Source organism: Narcine bancroftii, chromosome 13 (genome assembly GCF_036971445.1).
Source record: "Narcine bancroftii isolate sNarBan1 chromosome 13, sNarBan1.hap1, whole genome shotgun sequence".
In the NCBI taxonomy this organism is placed as follows: Eukaryota; Metazoa; Chordata; class Chondrichthyes; order Torpediniformes; family Narcinidae; genus Narcine; species Narcine bancroftii.
The window spans coordinates 24,904,353-24,924,831 of record NC_091481.1 but is presented as its reverse complement, the minus strand read 5'-3'; the positions used below and the strand labels follow the sequence as shown (position 1 = coordinate 24,924,831).

At 37.8% G+C, this 20,479-nt stretch overlaps 2 protein-coding genes across 3 annotated transcripts in view; both read left to right on the top strand.

Moving 5' to 3' along the window:
* The window catches only part of tcp11l2 (t-complex 11, testis-specific-like 2), a 29,859-nt gene extending 27,956 nt beyond the window's left edge, over positions 1–1,903 (top strand). For both annotated transcript variants that reach the window (XM_069907557.1, XM_069907558.1), the window contains one exon: positions 1,625–1,903. In XM_069907557.1, coding sequence (XP_069763658.1) covers positions 1,625–1,866 — 242 coding nt within the window. In that variant the 3' untranslated portion in view covers positions 1,867–1,903. The remainder of the gene's footprint in view (positions 1–1,624) is intronic.
* A 5,138-nt stretch (positions 1,904–7,041) lies between these two features.
* LOC138748185 (coiled-coil domain-containing protein 87-like) overlaps positions 7,042–20,479 on the top strand; it is a 41,541-nt gene continuing 28,103 nt past the window's right edge. The window contains exons 1-4 of the mRNA XM_069907956.1: positions 7,042–7,238; positions 12,094–12,289; positions 14,001–14,149; positions 17,067–17,317. Of these exons, the coding sequence (XP_069764057.1) occupies positions 12,109–12,289; positions 14,001–14,149; positions 17,067–17,317 (581 nt within the window). The 5' untranslated portion in view covers positions 7,042–7,238; positions 12,094–12,108. The remainder of the gene's footprint in view (positions 7,239–12,093; positions 12,290–14,000; positions 14,150–17,066; positions 17,318–20,479) is intronic.

Here is a 20,479-nt window from a genome sequence, read left to right as displayed (position 1 = left end):
TGGGTTCTTCAGTCAATTACTGTAAGTCTTGTCTTCTGGTTCCAATGGCATAGGGTTCAATCATGACTGACTCCTTATTTATCAACATCCTTAACAGTTTTAAATACTTTCTTCAAATTGCACCTGAACTTTCATGCCTGACTGAAAGAATTTAATACAATTTAATCACATTAAAGCAGTTGTTTATACCTATTAACTGCTTGATAAACATTAGAATAGTGGTTTTCAACCTTTTTCTTTCCACTCATACCATTTTGAGTAATCCCTATGCCATCGGTGCTCTGTGATTAGTAAGGGATTGCTTAGGCGGCATGTGAGTGGGAAGGGAAGGTTAAGAACCACTGCTCTAGACCCAATTGTAACTGAAATATTTTGCTTGAAAAAAATTGTCATTGGCCCATTTCCTTTGGAGATATGAAATCTGGCACATAATGAGTCAATGAGATATGATTAAAACAGTGGTTTTCAAACTTTTTCATTACACCTACATACCACCTTAAGCAATCCCTTACTAATCACAGAGCACCTATGGCATAGTGAATTCTTAAAGTGGTATGTGAGTAGAAAAAAAAATTTGAGAACCACTGTATTAGAACTATTTTCCCTATTTGTTTATGGTGTTCCAAGGTCAATAGGGATATTAGTAACAAGGACTGCACAAATAGAAGAAATCTTAGAAGATTGAAAGGAGATCTTATAGAAACATATAAAATTATGAAAATTAAGATAGAGGTTGTTACATTGTTTCCATTGGTGAGGGAGACAAGAACTAGGGGACATAGTCTCAAGATCTAGCTAGTAGATTTAGGATGGAGATGAGGAGGAGGAGGAGAGGATGAGGGTTTTCACTGAGGATGGTGAATCTAAGAATTTGCTGCCCATTGAAGCAGTGGAGACTACCTCAGTAAATATATTTAATACAAGGTTGGATAGATTAGAGGAATTAATTTTTTGTTCAGACACCTGCCCATATTTTATTCATACCTTGATGAAGGGCTCAGGACCGAAACATTGGTTATGTGTCTTTATCTTTGCTAAATGAAGTACACTGTTTTACCTATTGAGTTTCTCCACCATTGTATTTTTACTTCAACAACAGTGTCTGCAGACTTTCATGTTTTCAGGAAAATTAAGGGATTATGGGGAAAAGGCAGAAAGATGTGCCTATCATCAGATCAGTCATCATCTCATTATGGTCCATTATTCAAATTTTTAAAAACTCAAGAGTTGTAGGTGTCCTAAACAACAGTGCTTGAATCTGAAGGAACATCTGAAAAGCTTTTGGTGAATATGCAAATTTGGGTATCAATACAGAAGCAGTTAAATATTAATTAAGGTGGTACACAGTGTGTGTTAAAGTGAAGCATGGATGGCAAGGATAAAAATTTTTAGCTTACAAGTTTTCTTTACTTTATGTAGATTTTTAAATAGACAATGTTTTAAAGACATTTAGTAGATTAGGTATGAGAAGAAAAAAGTGACAGATTGGGAGAGGGATGTCTTTCGATCTGCTATTAGGCATTTTGAAGTTTCTGCGTATGTGTTTACCTGGGAAGGAAAGGGGAAGTTGAGACCAATTATGCCTTTTTAGCAATTTAACATTAAAAAATGTTTTAATTTACAGATAACCGAATTGAGATGTACTTGAGAAATTTGCTCAATGTTGAGAACCAGCAGAAGACTGTATCAGTTGTTCTGGGAGGTCTAGAGCCCATTCAAGCTGATCTAGAAGAGATTGGAGCCCAGTATGTTTATGTTATTAAATACAACAGACAGGTGTATGGGCCATTTTACTCTGGCATTCTGCGAAAATTGCTGTTCAGTAATCATGCAATAGTGGGCACATCAGTATTGCATTCTCATTGAAAGGAGGTGGTTAATAAAAGGGAGTACACCTGTTTAATTTGTTGTTTGGAATTGTATCTTTATACATTGACTGTATTGAATGGTGTTATATGCATATTACTTAAACATATTTGACTAATTAAAATACATAACATTTACTATTCTATTGCAAACCCACCAAATTATAAAATCATATTTAATAATAAAATAATTTGAACCTAAATTTAAACATGTATTTGAACTAAATCATTCTGAAACTGTTCAGAATTTTTTATTGGCCATCTCTCTCAACTTGTATCCTGTTTATAAAATTGTTTAGTATTTTTCTATTAAGTGTTTAAGAACCTAAACTATTTTTGGGAAGTACATTAACATCTTTGATGTGATACCAGCCATAATATAGTGCTTTAAAGACTGAAAATAGACACCAATTTGATTCAATGACCTGAAGGAAAAATCTAATGGAATTAGTTTTAACTATCATTTTGGTTGCCACCTTAGTCATACACAGAAACAAAATCAAACATTTTAATTGTCTATATCAATTAATATGTTGAGAACTAACCTTTGGAGCCTTAGAAAATAATCTTTTCCACATTCAACTGAGTTTCTGCTCTAAAATCCTTTAAACTAAAGTATCTTTGGTGAATTGATGATTCCATTTCAAACAGATGTGGAATCAAAGGGTTAAGAGATTATGGAAGAATATTTTAAATAACATTTTAGTTTATTCTACAAGAACAGTGGAATTTAAGCTTCTATTGTTCTGTTTAAGTTCTGTCAATTTCCTCTTGCTGAGTGTTGAAATGGCTCTTATCAAGGCCATGTGATGACAAATACAATAATTTTTTAATAGCATCTTAAATGTAATAAAGTATCCCAATTACATTAAAGACGACAAAGCTTTGTCAATGGTATATTTTAAAGTGATTTGAAACAGGAAAGAGTAAGATTCTCAAATAATTTGAAATTGAGAGGTTGGAATTGCATAATCAGAAACAAATGCAGGTCAACAAACACAGGTTTGGTTCCCCACTACACCGACTTGCAATTCATTTAAGCTATCTGCGCTCCTACTCTATTAGAATCTAAGCTCTGGCATTCTCCTTCCAGTCCTCAAAATCAGAATGTCAACAAAGCTGAAAGATGCCCATTTCTAGTTGAAGGTAGACTCTCCTATCCCTGGGGATGAGTTGTTTTCAGTGGAAAGGCAGTCCGTATCCCAGTTAAAGGTGGCCAAGTGGAAACAGCAGAAACTGCTTCCTATCCCAGGATGCTGCACAGCCAATTAACAAGGACACCAGTGGAAAAAGGACTTGAAATCTGATGGCAGAGGGGAAGAAGCTGTTTTTGTACAGTTGGGTGTTCATCTTCAGGCTCCGGTACCTTCTTCCTGATGATATCAGCCTGAAAAGGGGGTGAGGATCCTTGACGATAGACACTGCTTAGATACTGTCTCTTGTAGATGTCCTTAATGGAGGAAAGACTGATGCCCATGATGGTGTTGACTGAGTTCACAACTCTCTGTAGTATTTTCCTGTCCAGTGTATTGGCACCTCCACACCAGATAGTGATGCAACCAGTCAGAATTCCCTCCACAGTACACCTTTATAAATTTGCAAATCTTTGGTGATCTCTCTGCCTTTGACTTATCCTCCCTTTATAAAATCCTGTAAATTCTTTCCACAAATTTTTGATCTCGATATGTGTGTGACTTTGTGACAATTAAAAAAAAAATAAAATAAAATAATGTTCCTATTTAGCAGCTTACTAAAAATGTAAATTTGCTTTGGGCAAGGTTGGTTAAGTATCTGTAGTAAACCTCATTTTGCAAGCTATTAATTGACCTTCAATTAATTTTTTTCTGCTTTTGCTTTTGAGATGTAGTGTTGTGTATCACTAGGTGTCCTTGTATCTAGGCTTTTCCAAGCATTTTATGGTCATTAGGAAGTTGGAGATAGTTAAAATGTAAAAAGTGGTGCTAGTTATTAGTTGTGTTTGATTTGGGTTTGTTTTGTAAACTCTTATTCCACATATATGGAGTCTAGTTTAATTTGCATGGAACAAGACATATCCAATTGATGTTTGCTGTGAATGCATTTTCATAATTTCACTGGATTGGTGCATAGGTGTCTTGAATTTATTAAACATGAGGCCCAAGCATGTTGGAACAGCATTTTGTAGATGTGTTCCTTGTCATTTATATTGCAGGCTGCTGACATGTATTGGTGCTAGATTTAATATTAACTGTAGTTTTTAAATCATAAACATTTTTGTAATTTTACAGTGGCAGGTTGGTAGCCAGTAATTTTCCAATTTTAGATTAAATTAGATAGATTTCATTGTCAGTATTCAGATGTACCTGCCAGATTTTTATGCTCAATCCTCTGGTCAACAATTAGCCTGAAATAACATTAATTTTTGTTCTGAAAATTGTTTGTGTATAATCGATAGTGGAAAAATGCCATGGATGTGCTTTGTCCATTATGTCTCAGAATTCTTTCCCTTTTGTGGTCCAGTGCTGCATTCTAGCTCATTTGAAACTTCTGGGTGATGGGTAAGGTGCATATTTGTGTTGGTTTAAAAAAAAACATGGTTAAAGGACAAAGCAGGGAAGCAAGTTACTGTTGAACATTGGCCACATACTGAGAACAAACATGCAACTAATTCTTAATCTGTCTGTGAATGAAGAGAGGAAGGATTGTTGTCATTCTAATTGCCATACTTTTGTACAATCAATTTCTGAATTAAGTTCTGTGTGTATTTAAATTCAATATCTTGAAAACAGCTTTCATCTCCATTTTAAAAAAGATAAATAGCCATACTTCAATTTTCAGAGATTCTGTGTTCTACATTTTATTGAACTCACAATTGATCTCTGCTACTTCTGTTCGGTGATAACGATTGGTAGAGTGACCATTTATCCAATAGTACTTTCACAAATCTATTTGCAATTTATCTCCTCCTATGATCTCAATACTGTGTAAAATCTGGTGTATGATGAACAACAAAGTATTTTAAAGAGTATTGTTTATCAATAATAATGCACAAAGTGTGGGAAAATTTGAATGACTGCTCATTGTGTATTTTGAATTGCTTTGCTTTTGTGTCTTTTCTCTCAAAAAATAGTTCCATGGGCACAGAGATCTCCATTCACATTTAAACTCATTTCATTTCTGATTAGCACCAGGCAATGGAAACTTCTAACAGCTATATGGAATGATCTGTTTATGCATATTTAATAAATTGTGTCTCATTAAATGGAATGCCACTGAATTTTTTCCCAATAAATGATTGCTTGCCACAATGCTGTTTATTTGTAATATTTTTGTACTGTGTTCATTTATCTTGAAGATAAATAATTTGGCACTGAATTATGGTAAATGAAAATGTAATGCATTGATTAAAAAATGACAAGAAACTGGGTAAATCAAATGAATCACAAATTTTATTGAATTCTAAATTGATAAAAGGTAGGGTATGACTTAGAAATTGTGATTAGTGATGTTCAATTCTCCAAACTTCTGGGAATTTCAGCAATCTAACATTGAAGAAGGTAACAATCAGAAAAATCTTCCCTGAGTATTTTTTTTGAACATAAAGGAACAAGCTGATTTTTTTAAAGCACCACATTTATGACTGTACTCAGCAGAGGAAAGAAGGTAAAAGAAATCATGAATGCAGAGTAGAAAATATAGGGAAATAACCTGATAAGAAATAAAATGTAGAGAAATTGAGACATTGAGATGGCAGTTGAGAAATAAAACATTAATGCTGTTTAACCTTATCAAATAGAGAATTGGCAGAATGTTAAAAAAAATACATGAACCCATATGTCAGGGTTAATAAGAAAACTACAAACAAATTGTAAGTTACCCAAGCATAAATCGAGGTATTATTCTTCTAATTTGCGTTTGCCACCGCCCCCACCCACAAATAGCAATAGAGAAGGCTGAGGATGGATCAGTATGTGAGCAGGAAGGAGAATTCAATTAAGTGCAACAATAAGAGGCTTGAGATGACCAACAGACTGCAGGTGATGACCAGCATCTACACATGGTTTTTCCAATTGTAAGGGAGGCTACATCAGTTTTTTTTTAGTGTGAAAGCGAACAGTTCTTGTTTTGTTGCTACTGTTGGGGTATCAGCCAGCATCGTCATGTAGTTGTCCAAATCGACAAGGACACTTAAGTTTATAATGTGGAGCAGGTTAAAAGAGGTGCAGGTGATCCTCCTACCTCACTTGGAAGGGCAGTTTAGGTCTCCAAATGCTGGCGAGGCTACCTCACTTGGGAAGGCAGTTTAGGTCTCCAAATGCTGGTGTGGCTACCTCACTTGGAAGGGCAGTTTAGGTCTCCAAATGCTGGTGAGGCTACCTCACTTGGAAGGGCAGTTTAGGTCTCCAAATGCTGGAGAGGGAGGAAATGAAGGAACAGCTCTGTGGCGCCTCTTGTCATTGCAGTGGAAAGGAGAGAAAAAGTCTGCAGACGCTGAGATTGTATAAGAAAGCACACGCACAGAAATTGCCGGAGGAACACAGCCGGTCGAGCAGTGGAAAGGGGGAGAGAGGGGCAAGTTTCGTCAGCAAGACTGATTGAGAAGGAATCAGTTGCACATGTCCTGGAAAAGGAATCTCTGAAAACCAGCAAAAACCCTCCTGAGTGGTAACTATTTGCCTGTTAAGACTGTTAATGCTAACTTCTGCGCACAGTCCAAGAATTGCCTGCAACCAGTGAGATTGGACTGTGATCCAAAGAACTTTTCTAATCTTAAATATACATTACACACACCTGCACTTAGTATGGGGGGGGGGGGGGGGGATTAAGTAATAAGTTAAAGTTCAATTCTGTTTTCTTGTTCAAATATAATTAAAAACTACTTTTGTTTAAGAACTTTAAAGGAGGTCGGAGTTTTCACACAGGCGGCGGATGCATAGAATTACAGCGTTTCAAATACGTTTAGACAAGCACGATTAGGGAAGTAGAGGGATGTAGACTTAGTGGAGGCCATCGGGATTAGTGCAGGTGGGCATCATGCCGGTGTGGGCAAGCTGCCTGGGGGCTGGAAGGGAACGTCTCTGCTCTGATCCCGGTCATAGGGAAGAATCTTCAGCGGTGACGCTGGCCTTGCTTGCGCGGCACCTCGCCCCGCCTTTGATCTCACGGAGGTCCGTGTACCGCCGTGTCCTAGCAACCGCGACGCATCGGCCCACTGAGAGCGTTCCGCGAACAAGCGGACGCGGAGGGAGATGTGCCAGGACAGCGACGTGAGGAGGCGGAAGTAGTGCGGTGGCGAGGCTTGGGATCATTGGAGTCGCTCCTGGAGCTGAGCTGAGCAGCAAGATGGAAACCCAGAGGTTCTTTGCTGACTTGTACTGTGTGTGGGCGTTGAAGGTTCGTTATTTTTGAGTGTGAAAGCGAACATTTCTTGTTTTGTTGCTACTGTTGGGGTATCAGCCAGCATCGTCATGTCGTTGTCCATCCCTGGTGAGGGAGTTTATAATGCACACTTAAGTTTATAATGCACACCACTGAATCCTCAATTGAAAGACGTGCAGATGGGGTAAAATCTACAGTGAAACTCAGTGGGGCAAGCAGGACCTGTGGAAGTTTCTGGTCGAGGCTGCACCAGGATTGAGAGGGCCAGCACATTGAAGAAAGAGGCAGGGAGGTGAGATAGATGGAACCATTTGGGGGTGGGTTAATGAGCAGATGGTTCCAGATGGGGGAGGAGAGGCGAACCTACAGAGAGGAAACTCATTCTGCATTACTGAGCATTTGGAACCCAATGGATTTGGAAACCAGGGAACATTGGAAAGAGGAAAAACCCAAATAGGGTGTATCCAGCAATGGCTATCAAGGGAAGATTTAAAAAAAAATCAAATAGTATTGCCAGAAATACAGTAAGCATTAAAGAGTGGTAACATTTCTGAATTTAGCAAAGGAAGAGGAAGGATTAAGAAGGAGAGAGTGTTACGGAGTCCGGAGGACCCCAAAAACCAGCAGCGATAGATCTGCACCACAACACAGGGTCACTTAAACAAAAGTAGTTTTTAATTATATTTAAACAAGAAAACAGAATTGAACTTTAACTTATTACTTAATTCCCCCCCCCCCCCCCCATTCTAAGTGCAGGTGTGTGTAATGTATATTTAAGATTAGAAAAGTTCTTTGGATCACAGTCCAATCTCACTGGTTGCAGGCAATTCTTGGACTGTGCGCAGAAGTTAGCATTAACAGTCTTTTGGTGTTTTAACAGGCAAATGGTTGCCACTCAGGAGGGTTTTTGCTGGTTTTCAGAGATAGATTCCTTTTCCAGGACACCTGCAACTGATTCCTTCTCAATCAGTCTTGCTGACGAAACTTGCCCCTTCAGGGTTCTCCAGAAGATCCTCTTTCTTTCAGGTCACCTTTCAGACAGCCAGCCTTCTTTGACCAGACAGCCTTCCAAAGTTTGCCAGCTTGTCCTTCTTGAACTGATTTCTATCTCTCCTCTCTCTGTTTCACACCCTCCCTCTCTGAGAGCAAAACAGTCCTCTTCTGCCTGCAAAGATCACATGCTCTCCCAAGCAAGCTGCTGTCAATACTTCGTTGCCTCTTGCAGAAAGCACTCTGCAAAAGTCCTGCAAATATTCTGTTTTAAAATGTTTGTGTGCAATCTGCTCTAACAATTCCTCCCAAACCACCTCTAAATCCTCTGTCACAAGAGAAAGTAGAAATGAGAGCAGTCCAGTAAAATTAAAATGGACTTGTAAGAGCTTCCATGGAGATGTGTATAAAAATGAAAAATAATGTTAATGTCCCTTACAGATTGTTGCAGAATGAATTATAATGGAGAATTAACAGAGAAAATAGTTATGGTATAAAGGAAAAGGTTCCATTATTGTCACGTAATACTACATTTAGAATGTAACACACATGAAATCCTTTAACTTTTGTCTACCGTAAGGCAGACAGAGAGTCGCCACTTTGTCCAGCGCCCCTCACAGAAACCTGCACCTCCTGGTGTTCCAAGCACTGACCAGTCCTGAGCCTGCTTAGTTTCTGAGTTTAGACAATCTCAAGCGTATTCAGGCTATTAAGTGCTGAATAGTTACCATTTTCAAAATTTCTGTTGATCCAGAGTACTTCCCACTTGTTGGATGATAACTGCAATCCCATTATTTAAGGAAGCGGGGGGGGAGGGGGAAGAAGAAGTGGAAATACAGTCATTAATGTAAGATAGGTTCAAACGTAGAAGAGTATAACACAGGAACAAAAGTGCTGGAGAAATTCAGCAGATCATGCAACATCTGTAGAAAGCAAAAGGTAGTCATTGACTCAGGCCTGAGCCCTTCTTCAGCAGGGCCATTTGGGACCCCATTGGTGGTGAGAGAGGAGGTGTAAGTATGAGTGTAGCACTTTTTGAGGTTACAGAGTTAAGTATGGGGGAGGCGAGGGTGGCATTGAAGGGCAAGGATGAGTATGTTCTCATAGGAGTAGGCCTTGAAGAAAGGCTCAGGCAGGAAATGTCAATTATCTTTTGCTTTCTATGGCTGCTGAATAATCTGCTGTATTTCTCCTGAACTTTGTGTACAGCAGAAAACCACAGTATCTGCAGATTTCTCCATAGCACAGGATCAGGCTTTGGCCTGAATATCTGCTCTGGGTATGATGCTGAATTTATACTAGAACTCCACTGTTTGCACATGTGATGTGGAAAACAAGTTCAGAGGGTCTAAGAACTGACAAGACTGAACACAGTTTAATCACAAACGATGATCTTTATTTACATGTAGAGTGGGCGGGAGTCGCAAAAGGGATAGCACAAACTAAGGGGATTACACACAGTTCATGCACATAGGGTGAAGCTAAACAATCAATATTTGCTACAACCAAAAGATTGCTACTACTCGCAGTTCTCACAGTTAATTGCACAGATAGTTGCTAATTGCAGTTCCCAAGGTTAAATGCTCAGATGAAACAAACAGTACCTGCCATCGCTCTCTTACCCCTTTTACACTGCCATTGAAATTTGGGAATTTACCACCTCTTAACCATTTCACTTGTGAACGCAACGAATGTGGGATGTGGGGGGGGGGGGGGGGGGGGTCATTTTCAAGGCAGAAATTACCCAGCAAGGTAGGAAGTATCAGACCTGATGCGTTTTGCATTGGCTTCTGACCCGGCTTTTCTTGGTTCAGTGTGAACGACCTAACACCTAACTAGCAGGCAAGGTGTGATACACAAAACTCGAGAAAACACAAGGTATCCAACTTAACTACAGAATCTAATCACACTGATAACAGAATAAATCATTACAGTCCTTATACCTCCAGCATCACCCATGCCTTGCCACCTGGAGTGGAACTTGGGTTCATTCCTCAGGGGGAAAAAGGAAAAGCTGCTTCACAAGGTGGGCTCTATACAGCAGCCAGCTGGAAGGGCTAGTTCAGGTAAAGTCAAAACGGGCAAAATGATTGAGAGCCATTCGCAGGGTGTGTGCTCACGTGGATTGACTAGGCCTCAATTGGCAGGTGAGGTGACTTCCAGCTAGACTCCTGTTGGATCGCATGACCCTCATCACACATAATACAAGTTCCTCTATTTCCTTCATATTCTTGCGATCTACTGTTACCATGTTCCAGATATTCCCACAATATGAATAAGAAAAATTGTGCCTCTCACATCTCCTTTAAACTCCTTCCCACGAATGTATGTGACATTTTTACTGTGTCAAAGCCTCTCCTAAGTTGTATAAAATTTATATCAGGACATCCCTTAGCTTCCAACGCTCTAGAGAAAACAACTCGTTTGTCTGATCTCTCCTTGTAATTCTTGCTCTCATCCAGGCAATATCCAGATAATTTTCTTCTGTATATTTCCCAAAGCCTCCACATCCTTTCTATAATGGAGTGACCAGAATTGCACCAAATATGTTGCATAGCAGCAACATGACCTCCTTACTCTTTTCTTCAATGTCCTGCCCAATGAAGGCCAGAATACTATACTCCCTCTTTACCATCTTATCTACCTGTGTGGCAATTTTCAAGGATTTATGAACCTAAAACCCCAGATTTTTTTGCACCAATGCTTTTACGAGTCCTGCCATTAACTGTATATGTTCCCGTTACATTTGACCTCCCAAAGTGTAGCAACTCACTCTTGTCCAAATTAAACTCCATCTACCATGTCTTTGCCCACATTTACAACTGATCCATATCCTTTTGTATTCTTTGATAGCCCTTCACATTGCCCACACCTCCACTAAAATGAGTGTCAGCTTCAAATTTACTAATCCACCCACTTACCTTTTTTTATCCAAGGCATTTCTATGTAATACAGTTGAAGGGAAATTGCTGAAATCTCTCAAATGAAAGTGGTAAATAGGTATTTAGGAAAGGAAAATCTTCTTTGAAAAATCCATTGGTTCTTTAGGTTGATACATTGATGAAGGGCTCAAGCCCAAAGTATCGGTTATGTATCTTTATCTTTACTATATAAAGTTCATGTTTGACCTGCAGAGTTTCTCCTGCATTGTGCTTTTACTTCAACCATGGTGTCTACAGATATTTGTGTTTTACTTCAATTTTTTTTAGTTAAATAGTTTTTATGTAATGCAATACAGAATATGTCATTTATAAATTATACATTGTCATATAATTCTTGAAAAAAAAGTCAAAAATCATTAGGAGGATTTCACCTCGTATTGTAATACCTGTACTGATATATACATTGTGATTATCTAAATAGACTAATTTCTTCTAGTTGTAGAAAAAAGGAAAAATAAGAACAAAAGAAAAAAGAGGGGAAAAAAAACATTAATCTAACCCCTCCCACTAAACATGTTCACGACCAAATAAATTGTAAAGAATCAAGTATCGACTCTCATACATCAGATAGAAAACCCCCAGAGCACCCCTGCCTAAGTCATCAAATTATGATCATAGTCCATGAATGGGCCTCATATCTTGTCAAATTGAACCTTGATCTCTTTGACATTATATCCAATTTTCTCCAAACTCAGGCAAGACATAACATCCTGTAACCATTTAATTGCTCGTCTGGCCATCAATGAAGAAAAAGCTACTATTCTTTTTTGAGTTGAGTTCAAGGAAATCCTCTCTTCTAGAGAATAAACAACAAAGCAATAAAAGGACACTGTTCTAATTTAATCCTAATTTTGAAGAAATAAATTATTTTTAAATTGCTAAATTGTAGAATTTCTGCACTATGTAAAATACACTTTGGTTATGTTTCCTCTCTACAGTGATTCCCTACAATAATGACTGAAAGTCTGAATGTAGCTGTTATGGAAAATAAAAGCAGCAGATTTCCAAATGGAAATGCTTTATATTCTACGATGCGAAGCCCTGCAGTAGCCAAAGAAATACACCAACGATACAAAGACCTTCTTGAACCTTTGAGTCTCTTCACACCTCAAATTAAAAATATAGATATTCCAGGTATATTGTGCTCTATGGATACTAATTTTCTTTAATTCTGCAGGTACAAAATTGAATTAAATCTGGTATACCCACACCTCAAGAACTGCTATGGTTCAATAAAACACCACACCACCATCTTTTCAGAAAAATTGGGGATAGTCATTTAAAATATGGTGAACTTATGAAGCCAACGTCCCTGGAATGGATTAAAAAAAAACATCAAAATTGTTTTAAAGTATTGTATGTGATGGAAATATATTTTGGAATTATTGCAAATAAAAAAAATGCTATCTTCTGTGATTCGATTTAGGAAAGTTAGATGGAAGGAAAAAGACTGAAATTCAACAGTTTGCATTTATAAATTGCATTTCATGGTTAGCCACCAAGAATGTCTACCCTGATCTATTTTGCATTCCTGTAGTTGCACTGTCCTCCCCTGAAGCTGAAGTGTTGGCCTAGACTTCTGCTCGGTCTCTTTGACTGAAGACATTAGGCCTCACGACCGATGTAAACTGCTTTGAAAAATAGCAACATGTTTATTCCAACACAAAATGCATTTGTTTTTCAAAAGTAAAGAGTTTTATGATGTGCTCTTCTAAACTTCATGGTGGCCCAGATACGTTGCAATCACTGAAGTAGTCACTGTTTTATGGTAGGAAACATCAGAACCCAATTTGAACTAAATTGCAGGCAACTTTATGAATCTTTTAATAAATCTGTAACTGAGGAATAAATGTTGGCCAGTACACTGAGATTCAATCCCTCACTTTTCCTCAAAGTGGTGTCTCAGTATATTTCTTGTTCATCAGAGAAAACAGTGAATGTCTCGGTTTAACAGCTCCCTCATTACTGCGTCAGCTCTGATTTTGTCTCCGGTGTGGGAATTTTAAGTGTGAGTTTGACTTTGTCATGCATGTTAGCAACTTGCTCATACCTGTCTTGGTTTAATTATAAAACAATGGTGTAGGGTGATACAAGAAGCGAGGTTACTACTCTTCAAGGTTTTTTCTGGAGTTTCCAGAATTATAGAAATTTAATATCTAGGATTCCACTGTGAAGAACCTTTGAGAAAAATAATTGTTGAGAAAGATTGATTTTAAATACTTCCTTTGGACACTTTTTCTGCTTACGAGTTATAAAACAATATTGAACATGGAGATTATGTTCTTGAATGGCAACCAAACTTCTTCCAAATCATTCACTTTTCAATTGGTGCGAGAATGAACGTGCACAAAGATGTAGATGCAAAGTAAGTGATATGAGATTGAATGATGAAATGTTCTGGAAAATTTCGAATCAATTGCTAATGTCAAGTGATATTTAAATAAAGAAGTGACAAACATATTGAAGGTAATGCTTGCATTCTTGAACCTTACAAAAACATTTTTTTTCCAAAGCAAACAATTTATCAGAAGAAGCACAGGACTATTAATTGGAATCACAGTGAAGAAGTATTCAAAGATGTTAGAAAGGAAAGAAGACATCAAAAACTTGCATTTTCCTGTGGTAAATCAGGTCCTGTGAAAATGTATGCAGAGTTTTCTTTTGAATTGAGAACAAAGTAGACAGGGCTAAATCATTTGTCATTGTTTCAAAGCACTTCCAAAATAAAACTATATGAAACAATAATTGAAATACAATATTAGGGTATCTCAAATACAGTGTCAACAGAATAGAAAAAAGTAATTTGATATGTTGGCTTAATGTATTATTGATTATGTCCTTAAAGTCCTGCATCTGGAGCGACCAGTAACCCCCATTGATCAGAATGTGAAGTTGGCCCCAACGTCCCTCTCAGATCTTTGTCAATTGATTCAGAGAAGGATTGCAGCAAGATCAGATATTAAAACTGTGTCCATGGCAACCCAACAAGAACTGGTAGGTACATTATTTTAAAGAAATATGTAATTTAATGTGTGGAGAGAGCTGACAGTCAACATCGGATAATGTTTTGGGCTAATACCTTTCATCTGACAGCTGAAAAAGTGGTTTAATTTCTTTATTGGAGCTGATTGATCTGTTATGTATCTCTCATTCATAATGCTCATGTTTCCAATTTTCATTACTTTCATAGTCATATAGCACAGAAACTGGCCCTTCAGCCCACTTATCTACACCAATCCTACTTACATGCCTAATCATGTGCCTGTTCAAATATTCCTTCATCATAGCAACTTTATATGACTCCACCACCTCCTCTGGCACATATTCTAATTTTAAATATTTAAATTTAAAATGAACAAAGAAAACTTAGATCTCCTTTAAGATTCCTTTCGCTCACCTTAAATCTATGCTCTTCTGTTTATGATACCTCAGCCATGGGAAGAAAACCATTCTGATGATCTATTCTGTATATACCTCTTAGAATATTATTTATCTATTCTGTATATACCTCTTAGAATATTATTTATCTATTCTGTATATGCCTCTTAGAATATTATTTACCTCAACCAAGTTGCTCTTCAGCTTTCATCACTGGAAGGAAAATGAGCCCAACCTACCAGGCTCTTCCTTCTACTCAATTCTTACAATCCAGGCAACAACCTGGTGAATCTTCTCTGCACTCTCTCCAGCGCAGTCATGCTTATTCTATAGTGTAGAGAACAGAACTGCACACCAATTGCTGTTTTGCTAGGTTATGATATAACTTTTTAATTTTCATGCCCTGATCTGTGAAGGCCTGCCATATGCCTTCTCCATGATCTTTCCTGCATGTTTCCAGTTTCAGAAAACTGTGGACTTGCACCCCAAGATCTCACTGTTCATCAACACTCTTTAGTGCCCTACTATTAACTGTATATATTCTAGCCCTATTGGACTTCTCAAAATGCATCACCTTGCACTCATCAGGATCAAATTCCATCTCCTAATATTATGCCCATCTGATCCATATCTTGCAGTAGCTGACGACAACCTTCCTTACCGTCCATAACACCACCAATTTTTGTATCATCTTCAAACTTACTCACCATTTCTCCTATATTCCAATTCAATGCATTAATATATATCACAAACAACAAGGATCCCAGAACCAATTCCTGTAGTACTCTACTAGTGTAGACTTTCAATCAGAAAGAAACATTCCACCATTACACTCTGCCTTGTTTCACCAAGCCAATTTTCGATATTTAGCCAGGTTCCCTTGATCCCATATGCATTAACCTTCTGGCCAGATCACCACATAGATTCTTGTCAAATACCTTACAAAAATCCATTTGGACAAAGTTTACTGGTTTCCATAATCCATCTTTTTCGTTACCTACTCGAAAAAAAACTCCATACTACAAAGTTCTGCTGATTTGTCTGATCCCTGATCAGTCCTTGCCTTTCCAAATGCACATAAATCCTATCCCATCAAATTTCTTCAATAATTCCTCAACCATCGATATGAGGCTCGTGGTTTGTAGCTACCTTGCTATCATGCTGTCTTTTCAAAACAAAGAACAGCCTTAACTCTCCTCCAGTCTTCTGACACCGCTCTTCATATTTTTAAATATTTGATATGATAGATTTTTGTCAGCAAGTTTTTGCTTTGCATTTTAACTTCAGCTTCTAATCCCTCTGGACAAAAATTATAGATCAGTTGAAAGGATGTAGTTCCAAGACTGTGAGTGTTGCTTAGCTTTTGGACCATAGGAGTCATCTTCAGATTTCAAATTTATTGAATATATACATGGCATCACATACAACTTTGAGATTCTTTCTCTGCAGTTGAGGAAGAATTACCACTTAATGGTAGTGCAAAAAAAAACCTGTCCACAACATACACGTAAACAAATAAAGAAATGTAAACAAATTGTGCAATACAGAGAGGAAAAAAATCAATAAAGTGCAAAAGTAAGAGTCCTTAAATGAGTCCCTGATTGTGTTTATTGTTGAGAAGTCTGATGGTAGAGGGGTAGGAGCTGTCCTGAACCTGGTGATGTGAATCTTGTGGCATCTATACCTCTTTCCTGATGGTAACAGAGAAAACAAAGCGTGTGCTGGGTGGCGTGGATCCTTGATGATCGCTGCCGCTCTCTCATGGCAGTATTTCCCATAGATGTTCTTAATGGTGGGAAGGGTTTTACCCATGATGTCCTGGGCTGTGTCCACTACCTTTTGCAGGGCTTTATGTTCAGGGTGTTGGTGTCCCCAGACCAGACCGTGATGCGGCTGGTCAGCCCACTTTACACCATACATCTTTAGAAAGTTGCCAGGGTTTCCGATGTCATACCAAACCTCCACAAACTCCTGGGGAAGTCGAGGCACTGATGTGCTTTCTTCATGATGCCATTAGTGTGTTGGGTCCGGGAAAGATCCACCGAGATAGTAACTCCCAAAAACTTAAATTTTCTCACCCTCTTCACCTCTGATCCCCCAATGATCACTGGATCGTACATCTCTGGTTTTCCCTTCCTGAAGTCAATAATCAGCTCCTTGGTTTTGGTGACATTGAGTGCAAGATTGTTGCTGGTGCATCATTCAGCCAAGTTTTCAATCTCCCACCTGTTTTCTAATCTTAGCAATGTGAGGAGAGGAAGCTAACTATTTAGTTTGAAAATCTGCTACTGAAACAACTGCAAATTCAACTATATGACTAGGATTTCTAAAATAAATTGCAGACCAAACACAAAATGTTTAGACTTTAACCAGCTGTTCGGCTTATACCACCTGAAACTGCCAATTAGATCATTGGAAAGGAATAACTTTTAATGTAACAAATATCTAAACTCTTTTAAATTGTTTACAAGTATTTTTGGAAAAATTATTCATTTGCATGTGTAGTAATTTCAAGATGGCATTTTATTTTTAGGGAGGAATCATTGCAGCAGATGTAAAACTGCTCTGGGAGGATTTTGAGCTCTATTCTCATGACAATGCTTTGACCAAAATGGAAAGCAGAGAGCTCAGCCGACGAATTACTACACATATCGTCACAGTGTGTGAACAGCTATTTTTTCACTATCTTCACATGGTGGATATAGTAAGACAGCGCTCTGTTTTTACTGATGAGGCCAACCTAAGTAGACTAAAGGCACAGCTTGCTCTTGACTGCACAAAGTTGTAAGTTTAAAATTTAAATTTTTACAGTTGGCCCACCCAAAAACCCCTATAAAACCTACAACTTCTCTACGTTTCGATGGGTGGGACGAAACTGAAGTACTTGGAGAAAATCCATGCGGACACGAGGCGAGTGTCCAAACTCTTTACAGACAATGCTAGATTTGACCTGCTAACCAATACATTTTGGAATGCTTCCTTGTGTATTTTCTGCATCTCAGTTTCATCTCAAGAATCTTTATAGAAGTTAATTTGAGAAGATGGAATGCAATTAATATGCACCTGTTTAATTGATTCATAGGAAGTTCATTGAGTTACCTGGATAGAAACAAATGATATAGCCTGTCAGTCCCCTCCTCCTTTATTAAAATGTATGTCATATTTGCTTCAACAATCTTCACCTTCTTAAAGAAATATAATCTAAATTCCCAAGATTTCTTGTTTACTCTAGGCCTCCCTCTATTAATGAAGGGTTTAGGTTCCTAAAGAACCCTTCATTCAGCAGAAATTCATTTAGCAGGAGGTATAAATAAAACCTTTAACTTTCACCAAGATGGCAAGAAAATAATCTTCCCAGTAGTAAAAATTAAAAAGTAAAAATTATGACTCACTTAGTTGAATCTGACAATTCATTTGTCCAATGCACAGATGCTTGTTTTTTTTTAAATTTTGAATACACTGGAGCTGATTTCACAGGTTCCTTTCCATTAACTCAATTAAAAGGACTATTAAATTTTGCTGATTGTTCGAAAGACATTGCCTAATATGCTTCTTATCCTTTGTAGAATTGAACAAAAGTATTTGTCAAGTGACAAGTTACATTAAGTGAAACCTTTTCTTGGAGCTAAGATTTGTTCAGTGAATGCTTGTTCACTAGGGGAGATTAATGATCCCCAATTATACTCTTATGAAGAAATGGAAATATTTCTTTAGATTCACTGCATCAAATTTTTTGATAATTTTTAATGATCTCTATTAAATTACCCTCTGGCTTTCTTTTACTAAAAAAAGGCAGAAACTTTTCCTGATTAATGAAGGTGTCATACTGGTAAATTTTCTCACCCTTCCCATTGGTTTTTATATTTCCTTTATAACATATCAACTGGAACACTCTACAGCACTGATACTGTGATAATAATCAGAATAACTAACCTATTTTTAAATTCTGTTCCTCCTGTAATTAGTCCATGTGCTTGGTCTGAATGCTTCATGGCTATGCAAGTTTGTGGCACTTACCCCCTACAACCACAGGACTTTAGCAAGGCATTTGGCAAGGTTATAGGAAGCTGTGTGGTAGATTGCTTTCTGGTTAGAAGCGTGATCAGGGTTCAGTGCTAAGATCCAGGTTGTTTGTGATATGTATTAACATGACATCTGAATGCCAGAGGAATGATTTGTAAGTTTGTGGATGACAATAAAATTGGAAGTGTTGCGGATTGTGAAGAAGGTTGTCAAGCAGAATATACTGTATATCAGATGGAAAGTTGGTAAAAGTGTTACAGATGGAATTTTATTCTGAAAAATGTGAAGTAATTTGATAAAAATATAATAAGTTAGAAAAAGTACAATAAATGGTAGGGTGCAAAGAAAAGTTGATGATCAGATGAATCTTAAATTTATAGATCCATGAAAAAGGCAAAACAGGTTGATAGGGTGGCGAAGAACATGTTTGCCTTCGTAAACTGGGGAATAGAATACTGTATAGAAGTGGGGTCTTATGTTAAAACTTTACAAACAAATGGGTAAAGCAAGTATTCTATGCACTTCTGGTCACCACACTTTAGGAAGGATTTGGTTGCGCTAGAGGAAGTACAAAGGAGAATCACAACCATGTTGCCTGGATTGGAGAACTTAGAGAGATTAAATTGACTGGGATTTTCTCTGGAGCGAAGGAGGCTCGAAATAACCTGATAGATATGGAAAAAATAAAGGAAATACAGTGGGACAGATAATTTTAATCTTTTTCCCAAGATTGAGGCATCAAAAACAAGAGGACATAGCTGTAACTTGAGAAAGAAGCATTTAAATGGATTTGAGGGAGAGTTTTTTGTTAATACAGTGGTGAATATATGGAACCTGCTGACAGATACAATCACTACATTTATGAAATATATTTAGCTGGGCATGTGATGAGCAACCAATGGTTAGAAGAATATGGTCCTAATTTGTGGGTGAAAGCAGTTGGTGTAACATTAAAAAAAAATTTAGACATACAGCACGGTAACAGGCTATTTCAGCCCACGAGTCCGTACCGCCCAATTTACACCCCATTAACCTACACCCCGGTACGTTTTGAACGGTGGGAGAAATTTGAACCCCCCAGAGAAAACCCACATAAACATCATATAACTGACCTATTATTTCCATAGAAGCTTCAACTGATCCCATTCACCACATGACTTTCTTCCATTCAAAGAAATTCCCTTTGTTCCACCTGTGGGCTTCTCCCACTTTTTCCATTGCCGAGATTAACTTGTTTCTCTCTTTCTCAGATATGATGTAGAGTCTCTCCTCTGAAGTACTAACACTTTCCCACAGATGCTTGTTTTTTTTTCCAGTATTTTCTGTTTGGTTCTTTACATCATGTTGATTCATATCCCTTTATCCTGCTTTTGCGTGTTTGGCCAAGAAACTTGATATGCTCTAAATGTTGCTGTTAATGTATTATGACTCCGATTGCCATGGACATTCCCTCTGTTCCAGTTCTGATGAAGTCTCAACTTCAAGACATGAGCCCCTTTTCCACTGGTACCTTGTCCCAGGAATTAACGGGGAATGAACTGGTTATGGGTCCAGTGGAAAAGGAAAACAGTCAGCATGCTGGCGTCAAAAAATGTCATCACGCCAGGGATTGATGGCCTTTACCCCTACTTATATCCCCAGCGTCTGTTGATGCTAGTGGAAAAAGGACAACTTCCATCCATTCCATTCAAAGGTAGACTCTCCAGTTTCCAGAGATGATTCTGTTTGGTGGAAAAGTAGTCAATGTACCAGTTAAAGATAGCCCAGTGGAAACAGCAAAAATGGCTTCCTATCCCTGGTCATTGCATGGTCAATTAACTGGGATGCTAGTGGAAAAAGTGCTACAAACTGTTACTAGTTCTCTTTCCATTTCTGCTGACCTGCTGAAGTTTTACCCATTGCTAGAACTTGCCTGTATTTTGA